This window comes from Dermacentor albipictus, chromosome 3, assembly GCF_038994185.2.
Source record: "Dermacentor albipictus isolate Rhodes 1998 colony chromosome 3, USDA_Dalb.pri_finalv2, whole genome shotgun sequence".
NCBI lineage: Eukaryota > Metazoa > Arthropoda > Arachnida > Ixodida > Ixodidae > Dermacentor > Dermacentor albipictus.
The window spans coordinates 174,107,485-174,130,090 of NC_091823.1; the positions used below are offsets into that span (position 1 = coordinate 174,107,485).

At 44.8% G+C, this 22,606-nt stretch overlaps 1 protein-coding gene across 8 annotated transcripts in view; it reads left to right on the forward strand.

Moving 5' to 3' along the window:
* Positions 1 to 22,606, forward strand: part of trc (Serine/threonine-protein kinase tricornered) — a 116,913-nt gene that overhangs the window by 46,633 nt on the left and 47,674 nt on the right. The window contains exon 1 of one of the 8 annotated variants that reach the window (XM_065432047.2): positions 4,843 to 5,701. The exons of 3 other annotated variants lie outside the window; for them this stretch is intronic. Coding sequence is in view for 3 of the 5 variants with exons in the window: in XM_065432037.1 (XP_065288109.1) it covers positions 12,990 to 13,082 (93 nt within the window). In the remaining 2 variants the exon portion in view is untranslated. Of the gene's footprint in view, positions 1 to 4,842; positions 5,702 to 6,608; positions 6,874 to 12,974; positions 13,083 to 13,130; positions 13,255 to 22,606 lie in introns of those variants that run through there. 4 more of the 8 variants (XM_065432045.2, XM_065432038.2, XM_065432037.1 and 1 more) reach the window with 4 other exon arrangements.

The following is a 22,606-nucleotide window of genomic DNA, read 5'->3' on the forward strand; positions in this document are numbered from 1 at the left end:
TACGGTGGCTCGCTTGAGCGCGCCTCTGCCAGCGAACGCCGCCCCTTCTTGACGCGTACCGTTCGTCGCTCGCGTCGATATGTGCGCACGATGGCAACCATCTTCACTTTTCTTTTTTTTCATCGTGTGTACGTGCCCCGTTTTGACTTCTCGATACTTTTCCACTGCCTTCATTTTTTGTTCTCCACGCACCGACTACCGCGAGTCGGCGCTTGCAACCAATGCCGCTCGGCATGCGGTGTTTTCCGCTTGGGAAAACTCGAAAAGAACGAACGCACCGGCACAGCAGCAACGTGCGTGTGCTGCAACAACGCCCTCTTTGCATAGCACGCGTTCACCCGTGGTGACTGACAAGTGCGAGGAAAGGACCTTCCTAACCAGTTTCCTGTTGTCTATTTCTTTTGCTGTGCGTTATCATTCCCCGTATCCAACCATGGGAGACGCGTCTGCGCGAGGCACGTGACACGATTGCCGCGGCATTATTCGTGTCTGCGCATGTGTCGCGCTAAAGTCCGTGCGACAGCGACGCGTGATGTATGCAGTGACGTCTCTGCAGCGCCGAAACTCGCGCGGTAGCTGCGGCGATGATTTGCCCTATCGAAGGCACGGGAACAGAGACGGCTGGCGCGAAATGTTTATTCGGGACAACGATGAGTGAGCTGAAAGATGAGACGACAGGTTCCGGTACAATCCATCCACGATGAATGTCCAATGCTATATAGCATTGAAGCAATATGCGCTGACACACCGTAATGCCGAATTCATTTCTGTGTCGTGTTAAATTTTCTGTTGCCGACCTCACGTGTTGCAGCTTGTCCTGCTTGTCTACCCAGTGGCTCATTCTGGAGCATTAGCCGAAGACGTTCACTTGTAGTGTCACTTGGCCATTTGCACATACCCCGTGAAAGAGGTTAAATACGGAGAAACATAGCAAAGAGTGCATCAAACGCCCAGACAGTGCCGACCGCATTAAAAGATGATGCGTTAAAGGTTTAATGACGCGATGCTTTTAAAGCTTTTTAACGGAAGAGGTCTCAAGTCGGAATTTTGGCCGGATGGAATCCACGTGGAGTCGTCGGCATCGCGGTTTTGGCGCGAGTGGGAGGAGGGCCAGCTCGTCTTTCAATCGCCAGTTTTACTCCCTCACCTCTCCAACAGGTTGTCGGCATCGTCATTATAACTACGACAATAATCCGAGTGTACCAGATCCTTCCGTGGGCTTGTAGAATTGCGGCAGTCGGCACAATTTCTCCATAAAGCTTGGTACATCTTAACGGACGTGTTCACTCTCAAGTACGCGAATAATAATAATAATAATAATAATAATAAATGTAATTGCAATAACAATCTGAACGCACCTCTTCAGACAGTATCTTCACTGCTTCATCGTCTGGGGTTGGACAAGGCGTGAATTCTATAGCAAAGTTTGTTCCAGGAAAGATAACTTCCAGGAACTCGGTAGTGGCAGGCTGACAGTGCCCGGGAGGCAGGTTGATTTTACAGTGTTATAGGTGTTATCTCAATGTCAATGAGTATCGTGTCAGTTGACGTTATGATATCTCGCCCGATAAAATTGACCAGATCGGGAGCCGCGAAGCACGCTACGCTACACTGCTGTCGAGTTCGTGGGACTGCCGACCGCTGGCGAGAGGATATGTGTAGCGCGTCGAGGCACGGGGAGCACGCATCGTATTAGGATCACAGTTCGTCCCGTACATATGTCGATTCGACGTCTTTACAGGAGCTCGGAGGTACACACTGCACGTAGAAGGTCCGTTACAAACACGCATGCGACTGTTTCTGGCCGCTTCGGGTCCCCCCTCCCCCCCCCCCTTTTTTTTTTGCTTTGATGCGAAACCATTACCAGCACTCTGCGGTCGGCAAATAGGGTCCCGAGTCTCCGCATTTCGGGCTTCTTCAACAAAAGCCCTTCTCACGCTTCCCGGCAACTGCAGCTTATGTAACCGTAATCTTTGCAGAGAAACGCTGGCGGTCAACGCCATGCACGAAGGCGAGCTTCAAGGTTGTTCGCCTGCGCGCGCCGCTGTCGCCGATGCGCGCAGGCAAGCGCCATCTGGATGGTGTTGCTGCGAGCAACCGGGTGGGGGCGCGCCGGTTCCTGGGCTCGGCCTGTAGGGTGGGCAACACAGCAATAAAGAAGGTGAAGCGGAAAGTCAGAGAGGCTGAAATAATCTCATGGGTGGTGGCAGTGGAAAAGAAGCCTGCCATGGGTAACTGCTGAAGAGGAAAAAGCGAAATCAGGAAAGAAACCATTTCAGATAACTCAGAGGGAAGCTCATCACTTTTCGTAGCGAGATCGGGATGCCTTAGAACACGCACCGATAAAGCGAGATATAAGAAGGAAGAAGAAGCATGTGCTTGCTGCGGTAAAGCTAGGGAATCGACGGAGCATGTTTTATTAGAATGTGAAGACGCGTCTACCCAGCGGCCGATTTGGGCACCACTGGCCTTCTGGAAGCCCTTGGGTCCAGCGGGAGCAGTGGTAACGCAAACATGTCCGCAATAGGCATTAGTAAGAGACGGTTGGAGGATTGGTGGAAGAAAAGTAGGGAAACGACAAAACACGGAGACGTAAAAAAGCACAGTTCGCAATAGGGGATCAGAAAATTGGGCGTGGTAGTTCATAGTGTCTTTTTTTTTCATTGTTTAACCTAGGTGGGATATTAGGCAGTATAATAGCAAGAGGTTGGTGGCGCAACCCACCGCCCCGTTCCAAAGGGGACGCTCATAACATCCATCCATCCATCCGTACAGGGTTCTGAATATTTGGATGCGCTTGTTCAAAAAAAGATTTTGCGCTCACCGCTGCACTGTTCTCGCTCAAATTTTGCAGAACAATCGCATTTTGGCGTTGACTTCTTTAGTAAAACACTTGGCACGATCAGTCGCCTGTTTTATAAGACAGAAATGAGAAACTGTGTTCGTCTACGGGGAAAATGGCGTCTCAAACGCCGGCCCTGGCGCAGATTTCTGTCGCCACCAGTTGTCCCCTGCAGAAAGCAGCGTTTCAGGGAGGGCTGTCGCGTGTTGCCCACTCCTGGAACAGACGACTGCCCTCCCTGAAACGCTGCTTTCTGCAGATGACGACAGGTGGCGACACAAGTTTATGCTTGCGCCACCGCAGCAGCAGCTCGCATCCCCATAAGCTAAGCAAATTTCCACTTTTTGCTTAGAAACCAGGCAGTTAACTGTGCCAAGTGCTATACTAAACGAAGTAACCAAATATTCAAGACCCTGTACACATGTGCTGTGTGCATGTGTACACATGTAACATGTGCTTGTACCGCATGAATGGTAGAAACGCTGTAAAAATGGGTTTGTGTTTGAGTTACCGCGTAACAAAATTGCGTTTTCTCGTATACTCAAATTACAGTCCGACGGTATCATGTCTGTAGGTTGTGTCTAAGTCGTACTTTACGGTTTTCCTGACGCATTTGACGTTGAGATATCCAATTAGTTCAGTAATGCCTCTGCGCCACGCGTAGGGCCTGCGTGGTTCGGAATGATATTTCGCTCACAAGACGGGCGGCGCCAGACGGTTTGAGACGATTTGCTTACGCGAGTTGAAGCGTGAGCAGCTCTGTGCCGTTTGTCTCGAAGCTCGCTACGCCGCCGTCGTTACACAGGCGCTTGCGTCGCACACAGTTTCCCGCTTTACACAGCGCCTTGCACGGAAACGTTGTCTCCCAAAACATTGCGCAACCCCACACGAGGCTCGCAAAATGCTTCCCGTGACACTGCGCGGGGTGCGCCCATGTGTAGCGGGTAAAAAAGGAGGGCTTCGCGTGCCAAGTCGTTGCACGGGCTCGACCGTCGCTGTTGTTTGTTGTGAAGTCGCAATGTGCGGCTACAGGTATTCCTGCCGGATGTGCTTGACTAGTCCATTCGATACTTACTATTCGTATTCGAAAACCTTTATAGTCGCCCACCTCTACTAATTACGTTACGGCACAGCGATTTACGAATTGTAGCCGGTGAGATATCGCAAGGCGTATCAAATTGGAAACAATAATCAGCATGAAGTCTGTTTCGAAATATTCGTTCCCAAACTGGGTGACTAAATGCATGGGCGTTTCATTTACTTTTGTGCTTCAGTGCATAAAAAGCGGTTTGTAACAAAAAAAAAAAAGTGGAACAGCAGTGGGTCTTTCCCGCAAGTTTCACGGTGCATATCTGGAAACCCGTGCGATCTTCGCAAGTAGTGGATGTGCCCTACAATCTCACCCGCTACAATTCGTAAATTACGGTGTGTGCCATCAAGTAGTTCATTCAAGAGGTAATTGGTGAATTTCGATTTTTCGTGCGAGCAATCTCCGTGTTTAGACTGACCCAGCTCAAGAATACAATTACGCTATCTGCCACAGGCGATTCTTTAAAATTCGGTGTGACATAAAAAGAGGCCGTTTAGTGGAGCCAACGCAAGCTGAGGGGAAATCATTTGTTGTTTTAATTGAAATGTAGCAATGATAATGTGTACGGGAAATGAAAGGATAATGTGTACTGGAAATGAAAGTGGACAAAAGAAAAATACTTGCCGACATTCCTTGCGCGTCATATGGGAGGGTCCACCACCCGAAGGAGAAATCCCGCCTGCAACCTTTTTCTGCATCGAAGTTGCGCGTTGGTGTCGGAAGCATGTATTTAATACTTTTCCACAGGTACTCGCATAATATATATATATATATATATATATATATATATATATATATATATATATATATATATTGTCACGGTACCACGAGAGAGACAAAGATGGCGATCACTAACTAGACGATAGAGACTACGTAGTGGGGCTAACCTTACGTTCGGCCATACTGGTTGTGCCGGCCATATCTTCTGCAGAGTAAACACGGTCCCATTTAACCTTATATCTGTGGCCGTGTGGCTGAGGTGCGGGGTATTGCAGAAGACGGAGCTCTGCAGCGGGCTTGTCCTCGGCCGTCCTACCATGCTGACAGACATACCAGGCCGCTGGCTTAAGCACGGCGTCAGCATCCGCGACACCGCAACCGTCAGTCGTCTTGACCCATCCGCGCGACCCCGCCACCTTGTCTGGTAACGGCGCCGAAAGAGTCGACATCGAAGAATGGCTTGGCATATACGAACGCGTCGTTCCGCGCAACCGATCAGCACGCACCTGGTGTGACACACACGAAGAAGTGTTGACAAGCTGGGACGCATGCAAGCAAAAACTTCGCTCGGCAAGCTGTCTGGTCGCAAGTGCGCCGTTGCGAAATACCTATCCTGTCGGGCTCAGACAGCTACCGGGTAGTACGTTATGCATCCTTGATGTTCTAGGTGTTTGCCGCCGCGTCGATGCCAGTATGCCTGTGGCTGACAAAGTGAGGCACATTTTGACTGCTCGACGGTAGACAAAATTATCCGTGAGTGCAGACGTTTCGAAGACGCAACGAGCCGTCGCATTGCTGGACATCGCATTGCGCGGCTTCCCAACACTGCCGCTGCGTCGTCGTGCGAAGACGCTCATTCGGCTCTTAAATCGTCCACTACAGGTAGCGTTGTCCGATTTGTGCGGCGCGAAATCGAGACCGCGTCGCCATCTTCTTCCGCGCGCCCTTCTGAGGATACGCAAGCGACAATTTCCCTCATCCGTGAAGTTGTCCGCGAATAACTGGCCAACAGAGGCATTCAGCCCGGGTGCTCCACAACACGCCCTCAGGTTAGCCCTGCCCCTCTTCATCGATGTCCACCGACGTTTCGACGCTATCGAGATCCGGCCCTATGGCGAACCGTCGTTTTCCCGCTGCATGTTCAACTACCGCCGCAATGATAACCAGCGCGAGCAATTTCGTGCTCCAAATGACCCGACATACCATGACCGCGGCCCTTCTGCGTCCATCCAACGCTCCAGCCGTCGCCGCACGATCGTCGGTCCCGCTCGTTATATATACGGCACCTTTCCGCCGACCAAGAAAGCGGCGGTGGCGCGTAGATGCAGGGGCTTTAGTCTTGACGTCGTACCGTGTACGTCCACCGGAAAGGGCAGAGACGACTTCTCTAATAGTCATTGGCGCTTTTGGATGCACCGTAGTCCCGTGCGGCTGTGTTCGAAGAGGAAAGCGATGTATAGCCGTATAACCAGTATAACTAGGCCTCCCGAATAATCTGCGCATGGTTGTCGCGGCGATTTCGCGCTGATTATCGATGGATGGATGGATGGATAGATGGCGGCTACACCCTTTGTAACGGGCAGCGGCTGGCGCCACCTAGCCTTTTGCTCCCCATCCTATTTTTTTCTTTTTATCCCCTCCTCCTTAAACTAGTTTTCACTCCCCTCCTACCTCAAAATAAATAGTACATACGACTTCTCCCGGGCCCAATGTTGCCCGGATGTCACGAAACTGCCGTCTGCTCAGCCGCCGCATGCTTCCCGCTGGCGAAAGGCAAGCGTGTATGGCCTGCTGGCACCGTCGTGGTTTCTCCAGTTCGAGAGGTCCATACGATCACGAAGTCGCAGTGTTGAATGGAAAATAAAAAGCGTAGTCGGTAGGTGTCGCCGTGGGCACGGTCCTAATCATAGCCTCCTGTATAAAAGTATAGGAGGCTATGTCCTAATCCTCGGTGATTGGCCCCGAACTGCAGCCGCCACGGCCCACCGACAACGCGTTGGCTGCGCGGTGAACCGTCGGTTTGTGTGGATTTGTCGCGGCTGCTTGCAGGTGTCTCCTCTGCGGGTGCACGATGGCCCGCGCTGGGACAGGAATTTGTGTCCGAACGTAAGCGTAAGGAGTGCACAGAGAAAGCTAACTGGTGCCGCGGTGCCGTGTTCGCATGCCGCGCAAGAAAGCCGTCCGATGCCGCATCCAACGCGTTTCCAGCCGATGCCACCAGGTATATAGCCGGAGCGTGCTCGTTCGGACGTGTCGTCCGACGGATGTGGGCTTCACGTGCGTGCGTCTCGAGTTCTGCCCGTTGGCCACCCCCCCTCCCCCCCCCCCCTTCGGTAGCGCACGCGAATCGAACGCACGGCTGCTGCCCGTTGTGCTTTTGCGTTAAATCGACGCGCACCTTGTTGCGCGGTAGTTCCTCCGTAGTGCAGCCTAGCTCTGCAATGAAGGCACTCGTAAAACACGACGCCTAGCTGCTGCGCAGGCACATCGAGGCCGGAACCAGCGGGAGTGGCCGCCGCTGTGTGCGGCATGTGGCGGATGCGTTCCCAGCTTGCCGGAGGAAGGTGGCCGGATGCGCCCGACTCCCCGGCGCCGCTTCCAGCCGGAGCGCTGGCAAGGCCGTCGCGGGGGAAACGTGCTGCACCGGTGGTGCGCGCGCTAGCGCCACGGGGGGGTTGGACATCGCCTCGGAAGCGGGCTGCGAGGCACGCTCGGGGCTGGATCGGCTGGACGGTGCAGCGCGAGATGTACGACGCCGGTTCGATTACTGTCCGCGTTGCGGGGGAAGCGGAATGCAAGAACGCCCCTTCACTTAAGAGAGTGAGGTGCGCGCTGAATTTTGCCCGAACACTCCGAGCGAGCACTGAAAGGAGCCCTGCGACGCCGTTTACCGGCTGCCATATTTGCTCTAGGTCGATTCTCAGCATGTCATAGAACACAGAGCGAAAAGACTTCTGAAAACTGACTTACATAAACCCTAGTTATCGGTCAGAGAAAATTCAAAAAAAAAAAAGTTACCCACCTCGAATTCTTATGGCTTTAAGGTGCACATTTCACTCTCCCACGACATCAAATGGTTCCACCCAATAGCAGCTGAGCTATAGCGGAAGTTGACACGCAACAGTTGCCGAGCCTGTTGATGGCGTTCCACAATCGGGTGGTCTGTGGTCCAATGTCTGAGGCCGTGGCATGTCAATTTTGTAGGTTGCCAAGGTGCTCGGCATGTGATGCATCACTTGTACAGTTGCAACATCTCGCCCGTGGTTTCCTAATATGTAGCGTCACTCTTTCTCATCGCTTCCTATTTATGAAGTACAAATAATCGCATCATGGCAATACCATCAGTGCTTGTCAACAAGCTTTCCCTAGCGTGTTGCAGGGCCGCTTTAACTGTACTTGTATGCTAGGTCGGACCAGTTTCACGCCATTTGTAATGCCAGAAGAAAACTTATGAGCTTGCTATGAGAATATGAAAAGTGCATCTACTGTGAGAGAATACCATAATTTCCAAATGCACTGTTTGCTTCGCATTTTGGGGCAAAAACTGTGGACAGTCTTGAGTGTCATATACGTCTGAAGACACCCTGAAATTGTTGATATCCTCGCCTTCCTCGACTACACCTGTCACAAGGGGGGTGACAGAAGACCTCTGGGCCCCGGGTGCCAGACGACCTAGATATGTCACTGCCTGCAATAACCATTAAACCCACGAGCAATACGACTGTCACTCGTTAACTCGTCTGGTTTTTCCCTAATTGTGCAGCACTTTTCGTGCAAAATTGGTAGCTGGAAACAAGAGTTGCAAGAAGTTGAGAAAAGTTCTGAGGCAACAGCCAAACGGGAAGGAAAAGAAAAAAATTAACAAATTTAACTGTTGTTTGTGAAAGTATTTATAGATCAACATCTTTGTATTTAAAAAAGAAGTAGAGAAAGCACTGCCAGAAGCACGGAATGGTTCCACGTGTTTTGAATGGCACTTCTACAGTTATCAGTCTAGCCACCTGATGTAGCTACTTCTCTGCTGTGCTTACGTGAATGTTTTTCTAACCACAGCATTCTGCGCTCTGTGTGGTTGTATGGGACTGGCGATCATGCATCGTTACGTAACTTCCTAAATAATAATACGAGTTGGTTTAGGTGCTTGGTAGAGCAGTAAACGAGGGATCCAGAACTGTGATTGTTCTGCAAATATATATTTCTCTATAATTATTCCAGAGCTAATTCAAAAAACGCTGCTAGAAATCTTTATTTTACACTTTCTCTTGTTTACTTGTTCTTGGCTGTGTTCTTCCTGTGCTTCTTTCCTGCGTGAGTACATTTGATGTGGTTCTTTGTTTGTCAAGTAAAGAAGAGGGGTATCTCACAGGTGTACCTGTGAGATACACCTTATTTCATTTCTGTTTTGCCGGTATACGCATCTTTATGGCGAACAGTGGGCATTATTCACATTTGTAGTAGTCAAGGTACCTCCCCCCCTCATTTGCATAGAAAAATTACTTTGGTTTGCTCCCCCTCCCACCCCCCCTCTAAAAGTACTGAGTACGTGCCTGGCATCATAAAAAACAGCCAGAAGAGGTTAAATATATGTATTTAACCTCTTTTAGCTGGTTAACATGATTTTGTCACATACCATATAGTTCTCAAACAGAAACGAGATGTTTAAGAAAACTGGCCTTTGGCATTGTGTGTTGCTGTCCAACAAAAATATGTTGGCTTGTGACTGCATTGCCTCTTAGAAAACAGTACTTCCAATGAGGCTGAACAGACCAAGAAACTTCTGCAGTCAACAGTAAGCAGTTAACATAACCCTGGCATGCCCCACTACAGAAGTATTCATAGCTCATAGTGAACATATGTCGTATAAAATTCCATGAATTAAAAATAATTAAACAAATTAGTACTCTCCACTCCATGCAGCCACGTTTCGCATTCCCAACAAATTTGCGTTTCAGATTGATACCACTAGGTGCCGCAGCATGCGGATTCTGCAAGCCTTTTTTTTTTTTGTGCAAATACAGAAAAAAAAAGCAAACACACGGTTCACCTTGTTCTTGCTTTAGTCTTTTTACTCCCATAAGTTTTGTGCTTTCTTGTTGTTAGCTCAAGATTCTCTTTCCTGTTTCCTTAAACAAGAGCTCATGTACGTGCCGATTCTGTTTTTATACGATTCCTTTGTTGGCCTTTTGCTGGCCTTTTTGAAGTCCTTCGCTGTCCTTCCTGTCCTGCGGATGCATCACTGTTTCACTTTGTGCTGCTTTGTTTGACAAGTGGCTTGTTGTTTGTAAAGCTGCCTTCTCTTGTGTCCCACGTGGTTGACAACAAGCATTGCCCTGTCATGGTTTTAGCAGCAGTCCTCCAAAATGCAGTCGTGTTTAAAAAAAAAAATTTTAAATATAAATAATGCGAACAAGAGAGAAAAAAGGAACAAACAAGGACACAACACAAATGCAGGTGACTCTGCTGTTTTGGGGAATACAGGGGGAAGGCGGGAGATGGAAATGCAAGATGATGAGCAAAACGAAAACAAGGTGAAAGCAGGAGCCAACGTTTCGACAAGTGGACTTCCTCAAGGCGACATATGCTTTCCTCGCCGCAGTATATATAGGTGGGGTTCCTCTAAAGGGGAGAGAGCGTAAGGCGAATAGGTGCAGCAACGAGTGAAGGTGTGTTAGCGGCGAGGGTGTCGGATTAAGAATAAAGGAGTGCTGTGCACGAGGCCAGGGACACAGCCGTCTGTCAATCATGTGGCAACGGCTGTGTGTCAGTCAGCATGTCTGGTTGTCGTGGGCTATCGTGTCTCTGAAAGAGATAGTAGGAGTGGCAAAACAGGTGCTCTTAAAAAGAAAAAGAAAATGAAATGAAATAAGTAAATAAAAGAAAAAAGAAAGAAAAAGAACATTAAGCAACCAAACTAAGTGATGTTGCCTATAGCTTGAAATTTAGCATAGCGAGTAGATTCTAAAGCTTCCTTTGAAACATCTATGCCTATTGGTTTCAATGTCTTGAACTTATGGATAAGGTATGATTCTCTGTATTTTCTTTGTTCAGAACGGAAATTTGACTCTAAGATGTAGAGTTTAAGGTCGTCGAAGTTGTGACCTGGTTGGTTGAAATGCTTGGTGACGGCTTTGTCAAGCTTTTTAGCTGCGTCCGCGTGATGTCAGTTTAATCTGACGTTCATTGATTGTCCCGTTTCACCAATATATTATTTCTTACAGAAGGAACATTCAAGCCACCCCTACCTTTAGGATAGATAAAAGAAAAAAGAGAAACGATAACCTTCATGCACATCATGTAAGAGCAAGCAAGGGACAATATAACAAAGCAAGTTTGTTCACTTCAAACTTGTGCCAGAGAGACATTAAGGGGGTATACAAGGCTGAAAGGTCAACTCTTCAACTGACATGTTAATTTTAACAAAATTCAGCACGAGGCTTTGTCTTCTTGGCTTAAGAACATGTAGCAAATTTGATTACCCTACAACAAAAAAATTATGCATGTCCCATAGATCAAATGTCACCTTGGAAAAACTATCATTTTAAAAATTATAATGTTGGATAAATTCTCTTTTTGAATAAATATCTTCTGGATGCCCTATATTACAAGATAGAAGCAGCGTCTTGCAATTTTATGCCTTGTTCTGTAGGAACTACATCAGCTCAAAACAGTTTTTAGTTGTTACAGTGATCAAGAAATCTCAACTTTTTTTTTATAGAGGTAATTTAGAAATTCAAAATGTCCAGTCTTCTTCCTCACAAATTGTCAGCCTAGAAACAATCTTACAGACAGTTTTCAGCTTAGCAATTTCAAAACAATAGTATTCCTAAAAGTGTGAATTGGCGAAAAAATGGAAACTGAGGAAAATTAATTAAAACATCTGAAAACTGGTCAGCACACATGGCACGTAAAAAAAAAGCTCATCCTTCTTCTCTTGTATTAGGCGTATAAAAACCAAACTTGGCAAGGGATTTCTTTATATGCTTAGAAATCCAAAATAGACAAAATTAGAAAATGTGTGTTTCTGTTGAAAATTGTAATTTTAGCCCCTTAATCAAATCTTGGTCGCAATAAAAAAAAAGGAAAATGTTACAGCAGCAGGCACATACTGGCTAATTCCCAGAACTTGTGGAAGAGTTGTCATAGAAGATCTTATAGTAAACTGCAGTAATAAATGTACAGTGAGTGAACCTGCTGTTGCAATGACTTTTAGAAAGTACCTTGACGTACCTTGGATTTTTAGCACAAAGTTAATTTATTCATAAAGCTTAATGAGACAGATTTTGGGGTGCAACATTGAAAACAACTCGGAAGAATTTTAGCAGATGTAGAAGTTGCAACTTCAGACACAGAAGTAAATCTGAATTGTAATTTAACAGAAGCATTTACAGAAGAAACACAATTTTTTGCACTGGAGCTAGTTTTTTAATGTCTGGATATAGTCCAAAGAAGTATTTTTGTATTTCTGTCAAGGTATGGCAAAAGTTAGTATGTAATCCCTTATTTGAAAGCTTTTGCAAATCAGCTTAACATTCAACTTGGTTTAGAATGAGAGAGAAATTACATATGAAAGGCAGGGAAGTTAACCAGAATTTAATAAGGTTTGCTACTCTACACAGGAGGAAGGGTAAGGGGACACAGAAAGGTGGCAAGGAAAATGGAGGAGGGGAGCAGACTCACAGAAAGAGAAAACACACACACATGGAGACAGGAGTGCTAAAGTCATAACTTGGGTCAGAGAACTACAACAGTGCCTGTGAGATCTGGGCACGGTACACTAAAGAGGCTAGCCATTCTAAGCAGTCTCTTTGATAATTTTTTTTGTTCCCTCGCCTTCCGGCTCTAGTCTCAGTGGAGGGCTGACGTTGGGTTCAAGGGCTGCCCTATTTCTCCCACATTGCTCTTGCTCTGCTGAGCTCTTGCCACACGATGGCGCTTCCTGCAAGCTTGCAGCACGTAGTTGTGTTAAGAGGGAGCGACAAGAGGTGGGGGAGGGAGGGCTTGCTAGCTCATGCTCGCACCAGCCGTCATCGACAATGGGGAAGGTGACAGATGGCAGTGTAGTTGTCATGCCCCCCCCCCCCCGCACTCCACACACATGGCGACCAGCTGCCTGTTGAAAAAGGGAAAGGAGGTTAGATGGGAGAGAGTGGCGACAGGAGGGAGAATCGTGCATCAGGTTCACGTGGCAGGTGTTTCGCAAGGTACTCGACAATGCAGCTCTCTCTTTCCATGCCCGTATGCTGCACACTGTCACCTCTGCTACAAAACACATCCATGCTTGCCGAGTGAGAGGCGAATGGGTGCGTGTCGTGAGCGCTCACAGCCTGGGGGGCGACAATGGATTGCTGGCACTGCCTGCGCTACTCTCGTCAGAAGGCTGGCTGCCTGGGATATGCCGCATTCGCGTCGACAACGCCGCCGGCCTGCCTTGTGAGGAACAGCGGAGTCTTTCGTCTCTAACTTTGGACTTGCTATTGCGCAGGGTGTTTTCTTTTTGTGTGTGGTGTTGCTGTGCGTGCTCTCGCATTGCTTAGGTGTGTGCATGTGAGACAACGTGCTCCTCATTCTCCTTGCCATGTTCTTCGGCAGGCAGCTGAGCAGCGTAGGTGCCTTCACTGTTTTTCCAATGTTTCTTGTAGATTCATACTTGCACTTGATGGGGCACTAGTGAAAGGGACATGCATAACAAGCTGAGTGCTGACTTAGAACTGATGTTTATTGAAATTGTACAGAATATGTGCTTATAATGTGGGAAGAAAAATTACTTCTAGTTGGGAACCAAAACGAAAGTAGATAATCTTGTCTTCGGGCAGCCAAAGCATTTGTATGAAGATACAAAACTTTTATGAGATAAAGTGAAGGGCCGAGTATTGATGCACTTGTTTCCCTCACAAGTGCTTTGACCGCCATAAGCCAAGGTTATCTAGCTCTGTTCTGCTTGTTTCTTTGTCGTACATTGTTTTCTTCAGTATATGTGCATATCTTGTTAATATTTCAATAAACATCAGATGAAAGTCAGAACCATATTTGTTGTGTGTTCCTTTTGCTACTGTCCTGTGCTAAGTGCTAAGTTTTAGACATGCATGAGTGCATGTCTAAAAGTAAGAATTACTGACTCGCCTAGATAGTCGTCCTATTTCCTATTCTCTTGGATGCCTAGGTTTTAACGAATATTGGGGTGATGCCTCCTATGGTGGTGCATGAAAAGGTGCTCATTATTGCCAGCAAGGCAGTGTGTGCTAAGAGCTGGTGCATTAATCAATATATGCATAACTGTCCATACCACTACGGCTGATCCTAGTCATCATTTGGCCATCCTACTTTTTTGCATAATGATTGATTGGGGGGACATTCATCAACCATAAATAGGGCACATAATGATAATGCAGGAGTTTAGATTTTAGTGCATCAGTGCCACGTGGACACGTACTTAAACACAGAAAGAAGTAAAGCTGAGGCCTCTTTCCAGGTGGATAGAGTTTTTTTTTTTAAATGTGTGTGCATGTATGGGGCATACCAGATAAACATGTCCCATTGTTTCAGTGACTGTCCTATGGCAGACATCCATGTTGCTTGTCACGCTTTGACGCAACACACTTGTCCTGTCTCAGTCTCTATCCTTTATTTGCGCTTACATACCATAAATATCTACAAAGTATCCCACCTTTCAACTGTTACAGCCACCAGACTTGGCTAAGGAAACCTTTTTTTCTCATGTGGTCTCTGAAAAATATGCAACATCACTGTTATATAGCGAGCTCAGAGCTGTTGACATTGCAGTAGTTTGTCATGTGGCACTCAACTCTATTATAGCACCTCACATTGTGAATGGAGCGATGCAAACAAGGCAACACTGCTGCAGCATGGATGACTTAATCATGTGAATCTTGTTTATTGTTATTTAGGACATGCTGTTTTGCACTATAAATTGGCACTAATAGTTATGATACAATACAGATGAAGCATGTGTTTGTATTTAGGAATTCAGGTTAGTTGGCTTATGGCTAGCTAGGAAACAGTGCAGAGAACACTGACATTAAAACATAACCTGCACAAGCAGTTCTTTTTTTTTTCTTTTACAAACTGTTATCCCTCTTTGTCCTATCATTTATCTGTTTACTAGCTTTTCTAAGCACATGTTCTCAGGCTGACCTTGTGACCTCTTGTGTCCCCTCACAGTTATTGCTTTACTTCGATCTTCTTTAGCTTTCTGCTGGTCTAGGGACAAATCACCATGCCTCAATGCTGCGCCTCACCAATTCTTGAACCTTGGCTGCAATGAATTGTCCCTTATATGTTGTACTCGTCATGAATGGCATCTTTTCTGATCGCCTTGCACATCCATCTTGTCATCCTTATTTCAACCACTCATAACGTTTAGCATTTAGGCATCTTATGGAGTCTTTCAGTTTCGCATTGTAAGGGATGGCACATAGAGGGACCATGTTGGATTTAGCCAAAAAATATAAAGTGGCTTGGAATCTTGCAGGCTGAAAATGATTGTTTAGTTGATGGGTGCAAAATACAGGTTGTAGCTTTTCAATGACATGATGTTCAAATTGTGCCATTGTTTTTTTCAGAAACTTTGTACCAACAAATGCTGTGGTCATTTGGAACAGTCATTTATTCTGACGTGCACATTTCTTTTAGTGCTGCTTGTGTGCACCAACTACTTCGCTGTGGCTGTACTAAATGTTAATAGTAAAAAAAACAACAGGGGAGCTACATTAAGATAGGTCACATGTGTCTAGTGGGCTATAGTATGGCACGGTCTCAAGCATTGCCATGCAATATTGCTGGTTTGTACCATTCTCTTGCAGGCTGACCTTTAAATTGAAGTAGCATTTTCAGCATGCAGTGTCTATTGGTGGCATAGAGCTTCTTGCAGTTCGTTCTACCTATAGGGAAATGTGGAACCAAGTCTTTATGCAAGTTTCATGAAAGATGTTGTGACACCATGGTGATTCTGGGATGTATAAGTCTTCGCTCGTCCATAATACAGCACAAAGAGAAGCACATGATTGAGATAGACAGACACAGTGAGTGCAGATCTCTCAGCACAATGGGCAATGCTGACAAGTGCATAGAAAATGTTCAGGTTGTGTCTACAGTTCAGCATGGTTGATGATGCGGCTTTCTTACAAGCTGTGCCATCAACTTCAAACTCATTACACACATTACACATATAGCTACTTCACGGTGGATCATCAGAGAGATAAGTGCTTACTGTTGGCACACCACATGCCTGCCAGTTTTTGTCAGTGCATAAGATTTTCTTTACATCCTAAGCTTCTTAGCACAAATAAATAAAGATAGTCTTGGACAACTTTGGCACATTTAAGTAGTTTATTCTGCGATGCTGTTAAACGAGTATAATTATTTTTCCTATTTTGTCATTTCCTTCAAATACAGGCGAAATGTGCTTGCTCGCTAGTGCTCTCAGGCACTTCACGGGGCCTTCAAGTAGCTCATTTTCACTAATTATGTTTTAATTGCATCATTATCTTGAAACTTTCCTAATCTCATCTTCATTTCTACCTATGTTGCCTTCATATGTCCTTAGTTTGCTAATGACAAGGATTTAAGTTGTGCACTTTAAATGTTACACGACAGTGTGACATTATGCAACGTGTCCCTGCTAATGTTAGCCAAGCTGCCTAAAGAAAAAAAAAAGAAAGAAAACAGTGCAAAATACAATTATGAGAACTACTGTGTTCGGTCGTCAGACCTCTGGTGGCCAGACACCGTAGGTCTTAAGATGATATCTTGCACTGGGTATTCTTTTACATAATTCTTTTTTCATAGGACAGTTTGTATAATGTTAACTGGGACACCCTATATAGGTCTTCCTTCTTATTTTGATCCAGGTGCCAGTTGAAATAATCTGAGTGCCAGACTGTGTAACCCAATTTCCAAACATATAATACTAGCAACAAAGTATTTAACCCCACCACTAGCACGAATAAGCCGCACAGGCCAGCAAACTTAATACAAATACCAAGGTTTTTTAATCCAAGCCTCAGAAGCTTTAATCCAAGTGCTAGCCAATTTAATTCATGCAAGAAAAAACAGCAAGATTGCAAATTAAAATGGCTGAAATGCTGAAATACAGCTACTGGAAGATGAGAGTGCTAAGTTTTGTGTTTGCTGCTAATATTTGTCAAATGAATGACTGGTATTTCGCATGAAAATAAATGTCACATAATTGCCAGACCTTTTGGTGTAAGACATTAAGATTAAAATAAAAAAGTGGTTAACACACATCTTTAAAAACTTGAGTGAAGGCTCTGCTTTGCATTTTATTGAACAAATAAGCACTCGTCAGTTTAATTATTCATAGAGATCGCATCCAGGTACAAATTTATTTTCATTTACTAGCAGGCAGTTTTCATACTGCTTTTTTGCAGATGAGTCAAAAGTCATCTGCTGGGCCGGAAAAGCACGAAGCTGACAGCAGTGTCTTACAGACAAAATTCACTCGTGCTTCACATTGATGAAGAATAATGTAAAATTACTGACTAAAAAATTCCTTGTTCTTATTTTGCATTAATTACAAAGAAAGTATACAAAAAACCACCCCTTCCATTCACATGTTGCTGAAAAGACACACCTTTACGCATAACGCTCTTCATCCAACAAACTTAGCAGTGCATTTTTTAAACTGAATCGCGAGCGTGATATCTTTGATGCAATCGAATTTTATCATGAATATTGTTTTTATTGACGTATAAGTGCTCCATGCACATCTATTGGCCCGAAGTAATATACCGCAGTCATTCATGTGACAAATGTTAGCAGCGAACACAAAAAATTTGTGTTGTCGTTTTCCAGTAACAGTATTTCAGCATTTCGGCTATTGGGATTTGCAATCTTGTTGTTTTTCTTGCGTGGAATAAAGTGACTAGCACTTGGATTCAAGCTGCTGGCTTTTGGATTAAACACGGTAGTTCGATTAAATTGGATTAGATGGCTTGGCGCTTAGCTTATATCCGTGGCACTTATATTATTTCAGCCGGCACTTGGACTAAATTGAGCAGGAAAACCTGTAGATGGCTGAAATTGGTTTCATAGAACATTACTGTTTTGTGAAATAAAAGCTGTCTAGCTGTGAAATTTCTGTGCCTTTAGCATGAGACGTAAACATACAAGACCTTTTGAATAAAGTAGTCTACTGCAGTAGTGATGGCAGATGTGTTTGGTAGCCATGGTCACTGTTGCATCTTTCACTATTATGGAACAATCTTGTCTCTGTAAATGCACCTGGCAGTCATAGGAACTGTTCTACAGATTTAAATAATTAACAGTGGTGATGAAGATGTTGCAAAGGGAAAAATTGTCATTCATCTGTTAGCAGAATGATGCTAGATTTTGTTGGGCTTTTGAATGGGTGGCAATGTTTTGATTTTACGAAACTTCCCCTAAAGCTGGTCTGCGTAAGGAAGATGGTGTTTAGCATCCCAGTGCTACACTTCAGATTTGAGAGATGCTATAGTCGAAAATGGCAGCTTAATATTCACGATTTGGGATGACTTCTGAGGCCATATTTTGAAATGATCCTTCTAATTTTCTGATGTTCCTTTCCCGTCATCATTGTCTGACATCTCTGTTGCTGTCACCATTATTGGCCACTTCGTGTGACACATGATAAAGGACTGTGTTGGAAAGGAATAGTAATAAAAGGTGTATTGTTTTCAAAGTGGTTTCCAGAACATACCCTCTACGAGTATTCTTTTAGACCTGTTTACTCCTAAAGTCAAAATGAATGACGTTACCTGCAGACTTCACATTTGGTCAGTTCCAACGTGACCAGCTGTGCTAATTATAAGCAGTTGGGGGTTCAGTGCTTTGGGCAAGTTGCTTGTTAAATTCTTCATTTGCTTGTTCATTTCCTCTTACGAGCACATTTGAACAATTGTATCTCAGATTGTATGAATAGGAGAGAGCATTTATTGACATCCGTAACTCTCACATGAAAAATTATAGGTAACACAAAGACTGTCAGTTTCGTTGTTCAATGCCATGTAGCATTGTATTTAAGGTAACGGCAAGTTTGAATATGTTCATTGCATAGAAGCTCTTATCTTATAACCCTGGCTGGTCCTTTAGTTTTCTGCACTGTAGATGCAGTGCATGTTTGTGTATATCTGTCCATCATCCATGTCATTCACCCGTGAGCCGCGAAAGGAAGTGCACGCATGTGTTGGACGCAGGTGTTCTGGGCAGGCATTTTAGTGCTATTCACTGAGGTCAACCACATGTAATAGCTGGGAAGTTAACAAGGGCCGTATTTCTTCTGCGTGTGTGTTTGTGGCTGGCTGTCACTCGTTTGGGACTGCACGCAGGGGCTGGCCAATGGTACTTGTGTCACAGTGTTAGATGGCGTCAGCAGCAAGAGACATGGGGTATAACAGCAAGCGGCTGTGATTTTGTGCCCTCAGAGATTAGGTATCATCATGCCATGTATTTGTGCGCTCAAAGTTAGTCTTTCAAAAGTTTTAATTGATTGGTTGGGTTTAGCATACTGTAGCAACATAAGAGACTGTGGAACACACCGTAGTGGAGGGTTCCATAATATTTAGACAACCTAGGTTTCTTTAAGGTGCAGCCAGTGCTCTATTACGTGATTGTATTTGCATTCTTCCCCCGTCGTAATGCAGCTGCCATGGCTGGGAACAGAACCCCCCAATGCCGGGCCTAGCAGCAGAAGGCCATAGCCACGTAGTCGGTGTAGTGGATAGGCTAGAGATTATCTTTGTGTAGCTGCAGTGTCAGGAGACTCTGCTGAAGGGTTGCTTTTCACAAACTTTGCATTGCCATTCTACTGAAAGTTGTTTGGTCAGAAGTTGCCTATTATCTGTTGGAACAGGTGTCTTGATAGTGAGTCATTGTACTTCTGTATTTAGCGTATTTTGGATAAAAGAAACAGTCACCGCAGCTTTATCACAAGTAAATTTCATTCCTGTCCTGCAGAAGTGTAACATGAGTGTACTGTTGCTCTTTGCCGAGAATCACACGTTAACGAAACTAGTGCAGAATTAGAATTTTCAAGAGCCAGTGGCTGCTCTGGACTTGGTTATAATATCAGGATTTAGTTAGTTTTCAAATATTACCAGGTGCAGATTTTTTTCTTTTTTTTTCTGATCAAGGTTGTCTCGGCATGCTTGAGTCATGTGTTTCTATGTGGCTCATTACACTTTAATTGCCATCCCTGTCATGTGTTCAAGGTGGTGTTTGCTTGAATTTAAACAAGCTTCTATGTGTGGAGTATCCACTCACAACAATGAGAATGGCAGCTCTATGCATGTACAGTGAAATTGAGCTCATTGCTCCCTAGCCACAACAGAAACAGAGTAAAAAGAATGTGTCTCAGGTGCTAATTAATTTGATTTCTGCAGTTCTGCCACTTTTCGAAATGCTAGAAATGTTGGCATATTCCTGTTTGTACCATTATTGCTCTGCTTTTATTGCCTGCATCTGATGTTTAAACTAGCATTTCTTTGGTTATCCAATCATTATTCTAGACGTGCTTCAGAGAGCATCAAGGGAGGCCAGACGCAGAGCTAACAAGAAAAGCTGGATAAGTTGTGCACTACATAAACCTGTTACGTATGCACTATGCAGCAGATGAAAGAAAACCATCATGTATTGTGGCAAGTCATAAATGTATAGGCGCAGGTCAGTTAGCACAAAATGTAATACAGTGCATCACATAGGAAAACAAGAATGAGGCACAGGCACGAATGGCTACTTAGCCATATCTGCATCAGTTACAAACAGTGTAGAAGGCATTTTTTTAAAGGTCTTTCTTTCCCAACCATGGCCTGTTTCATTTTTCTTCTTACGTTAAGGCAGAGCCAGATGGCAGAGCGAGAAAAGAAAAAAAAGAAGGGTAACATAGGAAAACTGTTCCTCGCCGGCTGCTATGACAACGTGCTGCTTGTGGCACAGCTGTTCGCACACTTGCATCGTACGAGCGCGTGACTCACGGTGATAGTGGGCGTTCTGGGTCTCCTGTGACCCAACATGTGCTTCCACATCTTGCCTCAGTGAGTCACACAAAGACTTTGTTCTGCCACATCACGAATGATATCGTCATCGTCATCAGCCTAATTTATGTACACTGCAAGACGAAGGCCTCTCCCATTACCCACCTTCCGACAGTCGACTCAAACCTACGCCTGTAAATTTCCTAATCCAGTCACACAACCTTATCTTCTTCCGTCCTTTACTGCATTTCTCCTGCTCAGAACCAATTGAGTTGTTTCCATAAGTAATGCGTTCTATGCATTACATGACCTGTTCCAGACTCACTTCTTGCTTGTAATCCCAATTAGAATATTAGCTATGCCGATTTGCTATCTTCTGATAGGCTTGTCTCTTAATGTAATGCCTATAATTTCCTGCTCCATCACTCAGTGAGCACAATTTGGCCTCTTCTCACGTTTCCTTGTTATCCTCGAAGTTTCAGCCCTGTAAGTCTGTAGTGGTAAAACATTCTGATGTTATAATTTTCTTTTCAAGAAAAAGTTGCCATTCATGATCTGAGAGTGGCTGCCATGCATTCTCCAACCAATTCTTGTACGTTTCGAAATGTCCTCCTCAGTGTTCAGGTTTCCTGTGAACATGCCAGGTAAATGCACTTTTGCACAGCTTCAGGAGGTTGAGTACCAGTAAAACCTTCGTTCCCTTGTTTTGTTCAGCAATATTTTAGGAGCCTTTCTGTATGAAAGAACTTCAGCTACGACATGTTGCTGGGGCTGGTTGTTGCATCTCGTTCAGCGTTGACCTTGGGTAGCAAATTCTTTTACGATGAATGAAAAAAGGTCATCCTAGTAGCAATGCATGTTATGATTTTTTTTTGTTTGCGAGACCTCGAGACACTTTTTTTGCATTATCCATTTTATTTTATAGCATCTTTTTTTTTCCCACATAGTATGAGATGTATTGAGCAGCTAGCTAAGCCACTTTCTTTTTTCTTTATTCTTTAGTTTAGACCAGTGCTAAGATTGTTGTGATGCTATCATACTGACAAGTAATAGATGTTTTCAAGTTTGCCCCTGAAAGACTGACTGCTGTCCAAAACATGTTCTGAGATTGGGGTGCTGATAGAAGTCAAAATGGGGCATCTCACTTGAACAACTTCAGTACTTTGAGAGGCCAGTTGTATCAGCGTGATCATTTACAGCAACAGCAGTGGTACTCTGGGAATTGCTAGCTTCAGCTAGCACTTATGAGTCTCGTGGTCATTGCAGCTTTTAAATTATTCATCTTATGAAAAGCTGCTGCTTGTTGGCATTATTTTTCTATTGGATTCTGTAGCAAAGCGCCCTACTTAGGAAAAATAAACATTCTGTGCATTTGTTTGTTGTTTTTTTTTTCTGCATTGACACAGCCATGTCATGCTGAGTTTTTTTTATGTCAGTCCGGCCATGACTATCGTAATGTGGTGGGTGCCAAGCATGAGGCCATAGGTTCAATTCATGACTGCAATATGGACAAATATGTGCTGGTGCTTCGCTTTGGGCCTGGCTAAAGAAGCCAAAGTGGTTGAAGTAATATGGACTCCACCACTAGAAAGTCAATTGCAGCCCCTGTGTTTATTTAGGATGTCGAATTTAGGATGTCACACTGTTGGGAACATTTGGGCTGAATGTTACATTCTGCACACATGCCAAATGAGAGACATTTTGAATATTCAAATATCGGCTATCCTTGATTAGGTGTTGATGTGAACCGGTGCGAAAATTCCTGTTGGTTAGATTTGTGTAATAGTTGTGAACAGGTGGAGTGGTAGAAGCAGCAGGTATAAAATCCGAAATGGCTAAAAAAAAAAAAGAAAGAGAAGAGAGAGCGAAATTACCCTCGAGGCATGTAGAGTTGCGACTCTAACAACGATGCAACTAGACCAGATATTTGTGTTTGTTTAAAAAAAAAGTAACTTTGGAAGAAGCACA